The 7,733-nt window shown below is 43.3% G+C and overlaps 1 protein-coding gene across 3 annotated transcripts in view; it reads left to right on the forward strand.

The window, feature by feature from the left end:
• Positions 1-1,602, forward strand: part of uvssa (UV-stimulated scaffold protein A) — an 86,307-nt gene extending 84,705 nt beyond the window's left edge. For all 3 annotated transcript variants that reach the window (XM_035424831.1, XM_035424830.1, XM_035424832.1), the window contains 2 exons: positions 542-728; positions 1,296-1,602. In XM_035424831.1, the coding sequence (XP_035280722.1) occupies positions 542-728; positions 1,296-1,389 (281 nt within the window). In that variant the 3' untranslated portion in view covers positions 1,390-1,602. The remainder of the gene's footprint in view (positions 1-541; positions 729-1,295) is intronic.
• The last annotated feature ends 6,131 nt before the right edge of the window (positions 1,603-7,733 follow it).

Raw genomic sequence — 7,733 nt, forward strand, 5'->3', positions numbered from 1 at the left:
CCATGGCTTCATCTCTAGAGGGGAGTTAAGCCTAACAAAGGACTGGCCTTAAGCAGAGAGGGGATCACAGACCCCTTGTAATTAGGAGGATTGCCTTTCACCCCCATCACAGAGGATTCAGACATCCCCAAATGAATTTGTAACTAATATCAGCCCCCGCTTACAAGCTTTGGTGCGCCAACAGAGCCAGACACTGGACCAGAATAGCACACATTTTTCAAAATTTTTCCTTAACTTGTTAATGCAATAGCCAGTTAATTGAATCAGCCTCGTTAGGGAGAGCAGGCAGCATGGTGTGCCAATCAGATCCGCCCACCTGGTTTTAATGCACCCAACTTTGCTAGTTGATGCCAACATGGGACTCTGGACCCCTCTGAATAGAGCTTAGGCCTCGGGCATGAAGGTGTGTGGGGCTGCAGATAGTGCACACACTCGAGTGTGTGTGCATGCATGCACGTAAGTTTGTTCTTGTGTGACAGGTGTGTGTATCTTGTACTTTGCACTGTATGACAGCTGTGTGTGTGTGTGTGTTTTGGAGCAGACTGGAGGGATCCAGAGCTTATGCGAGAAATTGAGGCCGCCACAGGGGAGGATCTGGGGTCCTCCAAGACATTTGGGAAGGGCAAGAATGGTTCCAAGGGCAAGGGCAAGAAGTACTCCAACCTGACAGACCTGAAGCAGAGCACCAACACGGCACGCTCCAGGTTGGAGAGGAAAGTCTTCAACAAGTAAGTCCACAAAACTCTGGAGCACTCAGTCACCATGCCTTTCTCTGGGCCTCCTGGGATATAACAAAGTTCTTGAAGTAGAGGGAGATTTGAGATATCTAATGTGGGGTGTGGGTTATCAGTATAGTATGTCGTGATATTAGCGATTTGGGGTGTGATATCAGTGGTTGAGGACATGTAACATTAGAGTTATGGGCCGTGCGGTGAGCAAATTGGTGCTTTGGGGCATAGGGAATCAGAGACTTCTTGATAAGCACAATGCATCACTGGTAATGACGTTGAAGTGAATGAAGTTCAAAGACATTGCATCCTATGGGCTTAATGCTCACAAGCTTCAATGTGTGGGATCATTTGCATATATAATAAGATAATTTGTTTTCTTGCAGATGGTGTTTATGTGGACAGTAGTATACATCTTATGTGTATTTATATATTGTTATTAAATCAGCCAGTTACTGCTAGTACCAAGAGATTACAGAGAAACTGCACTTAAATAGAGCATACCGGCAAACTAAACCAAGAGCATTTTCTAAATCTGTAAATTCTTTTTTTTTTCCTTATTTCCAGAAGTGCCATGAGAAGAGTAACAGAGGCTATGAAACGAGTGGACAGAAGGAAGCATGAAAAATTTGCAAACCAGTTTAACTATGCATTGAATTGACACCTTTTAGACCATCGGGATACAGACCATTCAACTGGGAATGATATGGCAACAGTTGTACTTGTACCTTCTGGCAATACTGTGCAGACTTTATTTTATGTCCCACATCTTTATTGTGTACCAGTACTGAAAATCAGGGACCGTAGACGTGGCTTTGATGTTGTTGTGTTTTATCACATTAGTGTTTTGTGTCAGTGGGAAAAAAAAAAAAAATATATATATATATATATATATATATATATATATATGCTTTCAAAAAAAAATTCCTTTTTATTTTACTTGTCTTATACTCCTGATCATTTTGGATTTTTGTATTTTGTCATACAAAAACTATTTAAAATAGAAACACTAATTATTAATGCTAAAATTAAATTAAAAACGTGTTTCTCTGCAGTGTTGTTTGTAGTTTGAGGTTACAGTCTCCTTTAGAAGATTTCCTTCACTTGTGCCTGCAAAAATATATAAACCCCACACTGGAGTCTGAAAAAATGAGAGATATATTGTATATAAATGAGTCAGATATATATAAATATTTAATGAAACACTGTGTTATGAAGCGGTAATGCATCCAGGACAACAAGGCACACATGCCTCAAGACCCCTACATTTTATTCGTAATCTGGAAATATTTGAGGTGGAAAAAGTAGTATAGCCATTTAAATCCCTAGTCTTTATTGGTACAAACCTTCAGAGGGTCCATTCATGACTACAGGTCACAGGATGTCACAGCTTCATATTCCTTACTGTGGAGAGTTTTCAGTCTTTGTGTCCTGTAGATTGTGAGCCCACAGTGCTAACAACCAGAACTCTTATCTGCCTCAGTTCTCTGGCTCCTATGTACATGTGGCACATTGTTAGTAATAAGCGCAGCACCCTGCCCCACAGCTCCCTGCTGTGACCCAGCCCACTCCATACCCGACCCCTCTGCATAGTCCGCTGTCCTTGAAGAACACCAGCTCCACTCAGTTTACACACCATTTGGATAGAATCAGGAGTTTCCCCACTTAGGACAGTATACAGTAGCAGTGGAAGCAAATAAAACGTAATTGCTGGCACACAGTAGGGCCCCTCTGTGGACACTGAATTGGGGAAAAAAGCCATTGAAAGGCCATCTCTACATCTGTCCACTGCCTGACATAAACAGCACACAACCTCCAGCAAGGAGTTTCACCATCAATTCAGTCACCGCTGTTAAAAATCTCTGACCTCTCAGGATGATTCACGAAGGATTTAACTCCTGACGCCACTGCTTCACACTCTTTATGGCTCCGGTTCTGCTGCAGAGCCACATGGCAACCGATCTGTTATGTTACACAGTTCATGGTCCTGAACGTGGATCCAGGTGGATATATAAGTACTGCAAGTGGAGGCGTGCGTTCCAATTACTTATTTTTTAACCTCATTGTTTCCCTTCCTTGCGTCTTTTCCTAGTATGGAAGGTCAAACTGGTCAGAAATAGACGCTACTTTATAGTCAGCCGTATATGGAAAAATAATGCACACCTCGCTGCCAATCAGAATTGAGTATTCAGCCGGGCTGTTGTATTCTGGTTTTGATAGATAGATAGATAGATAGATAGAAACTTTATTGATCCCGTAGGTTTCCAGTGAGTACAGCACCATAAGTTAAAAAGTTAACAAGTTAAACATCACACATCAAACATAGAGATAGTAACGATATATACATAAAATAAAAGAAAAAAGAAAATAAATAAAGAATAAAGTAGCAGCGATTATATAAAATAGCAGCGGTTGTGTCAGTTTAATTAATTAACTAGTGGTATAGTAGCAGCGGTTGTTCCAGTTTAATTAAATAGGTAGTAAACAATAAATAATGAGACTGTTCAGTGTAATGATGTTCAGGTGATCAGGCCTAACTACTTCCTCAGACCTCAGACCTAACCTATCCTCCCCCACCCCCTCCTCTCCCTCCAACTTTGGAGTTGTACAGTCTGATGGCACGGGGAACAAAGGAATTTTTCAGTCTGTTCGTGTTGATCCTCGGGAGCAGCAGCCTGTCGCTGAACACACTTCTCTGGTTGCTGATGACAGTGTGCAGGGGATGGCTGGTATTGTCCAGAATTGCCAGAAGTTTTTCTAGTGTCCTCTTTTCCGCCACTGTCACCAGGGAGTCCAGCTTCACGCCGACCACAGAGCCGGCCCGCCTGATCAGCTTGTCCAGCCTGGAGGAGTCCCTCTTTGATGTGCTGCCCCCCCAGCACACTACAGCATAGAACAGGACGCTGGCTATTACCGACTGGTAAAACATCCACAGGAGTTTCCTGCAGATGTTAAACGATCGCAGCCTCCTCAGGAAGTACAGTCTGCTTTGGCCCTTCTTATAGAGATTGTCAGTGTTGTTGGACCAGTCCAACTTGTCATCCAGCACCAGCCCTAGGTACCTGTAGCTGCCCACAGCCTCAACTTCAACCCCCTCAATTTGGACTGGTTGGGGGCGTGGTCTGGACTTTCCAAAGTCTATGACCAGTTCTTTTGTTTTTGAGGTGTTGAGCTGCAGGTGATTAGTGTGGCACCAGATGACAAAGTCCCTCACCAGACACCTATACTCCTCCTCCCGTTCCCCCCTAATACACCCCATGATGGCCGTGTCATCAGCAAACTTCTGAATGTGACACAACTCAGAGTTATAGCTGAAGTCCGAAGTGTATAGGGTGAAGAGTAGAGGAGCACAGTCCCTTGGGGTGCTGCTGACCACAGTGTCAGATGTGATGTCCTTCAACCTGACATACTGTGACCGGTCTGTGAGGTAGTTGGTAATCCATGACACCAAGCGGGGGTCCACTCGTATCCTAGCCAGTTTGTCTTGAAGCAAAAGGGGCTGGATGGTATTGAAGGCACTCGAGAAGTCCAGAAACAAAATCCTGACCGTGCCACTTCCCTTGTCCAGATGCGAGTGGGCCCGATGCAGGAGGTAGAGGATAGCATCCTCCACCCCAACTCCTGTTCGATATGCAAACTGTAGCGGGTCCTGAGCATGCTGCACCTGAGGCCTGAGGAGGTTGAGGAGGAGCCTCTCCAGTGTCTTCATGATGTGTGATGTGAGTGCCACCGGTCTGTAGTCATTCATCTCACTTGGCCGGTTCTTTTTCGGAACCGGAACGATGCAGGATGTCTTCCAGGGTGGGCACTCTCCCTAGTTGTAAACTGAGGTTGAAGACGTACTGTAGAGGCTCCCCCAGTTCAGCGGCGCAGGTCTTTAACAGCCTGGGACACACCTTGTCCGGGCCAGCTGCTTTCCTGGGGCGAACCTTCCTCAGTTCACTCCTGACCTGGTCCGCAGTGATGCAGGGAGGGGGATGGGAGGGGGGCAGGGAAGAGGGGTCAGCTCTGGAGTTGGTTAGAGGGGGGTGTGGGATGGGTGGAGGGGACCGGTCGAACCGGTTGAAAAAATTGTTGAGCTCGTTCGCCTTCTCCACTGCCCCCCCCTCTACACTGCTCTTCGCTTTGTAGCCTGTAAGGGTTCTCACACCATCCCAGACCTCCCTCATGTTGTTTGCCTGCAGTCTCTGCTCCACCTTCCCTCTGTAGCTCTCTTTCGCCTCCCTCAGGCACAGCTTCAGTTCGCGTTGTGCTGACTTTATTGCCTCCTTGTCCCCATTTTTGAAGGCCACCTTCTTCTTGTTGAGGACCGCTTTCACCTCACGTGTTACCCAAGGTTTATTATTAGGGAAACAGCGCACAGCTTTAGCAGGGGCAACCACATCCATACAGAAATTAAGGTAATCCGCCAGGCAGTGTGTCAGTCCCTCTATGTCCTCTCCATGCGAACTCTGTAGCATACTCCAGTCCGTGGTTTCAAAACAGTCTCTTAGGGCATCCTCCACTTCAGGAGACCATCTCCTAAAAGTGTGTTTTGTGGCTGGTTGTCTTTTCACCAGGGGGGTGTACTGTGGCTGCAGGTAAACCAGGTTGTGGTCAGATTTCCCCAGTGGGGGGAGGGGGGTGGCCCTGTATGCGCCTCTCACATTAGCATAAAGTAGGTCTATTGTCCTGTTGTTCCTTGTGGGACAATCCACAAACTGGTGGAATGCAGTCAGTGTGGATTCCAGGGTGACATGATTAAAGTCACCTGAAATGGCGATAAACGCTTCTGGATGTTGTGTCTGCAGCCTAGCTGTGATTTAATGTATCTTCTCACAGGCAGTGGCTGCGTCAGCTCACCTGACTGAACTCCCTCGGTAGATAGTACGGCCGCAGGCTAACGGCTAGCAGCTCTAGATCCCGGCAACATAAGATCACCATCGTATTAACATGTCCTGGGTTACACCATCGGTTGTTTGTGGGCGCAAAACAGTTGTTAGTTGAAAATAAAGTTTTTTGTATCATATCTGACATTGACTGTGTTTAATGACACAATAAACTAAGCATTCAGACTGTATTATAACAGAAATTTGGGTTCTGATGTGCGTTCTTAAACCTGCAAGCATTTTCCATAAAACCAGTGGTGCCACCTGGCCAAGATGCATTCTAAAAGTAGATTCATACCCATGCTAGGAATCGATTTGGAGTCGAGCACATGATGCGATTCCTTGATTTGCGAAATAATTGAAAATCACCATCCCTAGAAAGGATGCAAAGGAAAGAAACGAGGTTAAAAAAAAATAAAAAACAAGTGATTGGAATGCACCAAAAGTTTTTTTCGTCCTTGTGCTGAAAATTTAGTGCGCTTGACTAACCCAATACTTTTCTAGGCGGAAATATCTGTCTACCTCTGGGGTAATGAGTGTTGGGGAAATACAATTCAAAACAATCTGCGTTCTTACCACCTCACCACTGGTGTGAAACTTTCTCAAATAACATTGTTTCTCCTGTTTTTACTATAAATAGGCTATAGCTTCGTAAAAAATAAATTGTTTCAATGTAACTTCACAATGGATCACTTCAGACTTCAAATGAATAGTTTTAATTGTATTAGGCCTGTTTATTTATAGAATATAAGTGAACTGTGGCAGTGATTGTGCCTGCACATGTAAAATCTAAACAAAGCTCCTGCATATTAATGTATTCCTTCATTGAAAATTGTTAAAAAAAAACTGTGGACTAATGCTAAATAATTACATTAACACAATTAATTTTATCCACTGAAATTTCTGCAGTGTGATTAAGCAAACTATGTAGATTATAGGCTATGACCATTGAAATACAGTTGCCTCCGGGGAGTCTTCAACCAGACTGAAAAACAGACCATCTCTTTATACAATGAGAAAATTAGATGCAGCAGAATGAACAGCACTGGATTGCAGACATTTCCGCAGACTCAATATAGATTTGTCCATATTGTCAAAATGTGCATAGGTAGGCCCTTGGGTCGGTAGGTTATGTATAGCCACTCACTGCCTGTTCTATTGCATACTTATTAGGGGTCCAAGGAGCAAAGCTGCTGGAACCCTATTGTTTTTGTGCTGTTTTAAAAAATATATTATTACTATTATTATTATTATTATTATTATTTTCTCTGGGGGAAGTGCTTATATCTTAATATCTCCCTGACGGTATGGTGAAAACTTAAAACTTGGAGATGCATCCCATTACTTTTTGCTCCTCAGCTCCTTTCCTCTGCTCCCCAACTACCACCCGTCTTCTACCCAGAGGTATGTGAGGGAAAGGATGGGGAGGAGACGAGTAGAGGAAAGGGCAGAATGTGGAGGTGTGTTGAAAATTGACAGAAATTACAGCTTATCTCCTTCTCTGTCATCAAAGTTGACATCAACTATTGATGAAAGCCCTATCATAATCATTATATATTGTCGAGCCCACAAATAGTCCCATAATCAATCACAGGTCTTCCACGTGGTCAGTCCATTTAAAGCTGCAAAATAGTTTGCAAGTTTCAAGTACAAGTAATTGCATGTAGGCTAGTACAGTAGAATGTACAAACATGAACCTTATGTTTTGGTTCACATCGAGACACTAATGAATATGTAATAGGCACCATTAGATCAAAGTAAACATCTCAGTATACAAACGTAACTATTTAGAGTAATTACAGAATCCCGAACTGCTGTACTGTAGCTATACTGTGACAGCCTACGTTCTATTGCCATCTCACAAACAGTAATTCAGTATTATTTCCATAGATTAGTGAAAAGGATATGTCGCTTCATATGATCTGAGTTATAGTAGTAGTATTTTTTTTAATTTTTTTATTTTTTATTCAGTCATCACACACAACACAATAAATATAAACAGTCTAGACAGTATAAACAATTCAACAATCTATGTATTAGGTAGTGACTGAAAAGGCACAGGCAGAAGCATAATGCTTATATATGCCTATCCTACATTCTTTTCAATTTAAGCTACCCTCCAAAAATAAACATAATA

Source organism: Anguilla anguilla, chromosome 7 (assembly GCF_013347855.1).
Source record: "Anguilla anguilla isolate fAngAng1 chromosome 7, fAngAng1.pri, whole genome shotgun sequence".
Classification (NCBI taxonomy): Eukaryota; Metazoa; Chordata; class Actinopteri; order Anguilliformes; family Anguillidae; genus Anguilla; species Anguilla anguilla.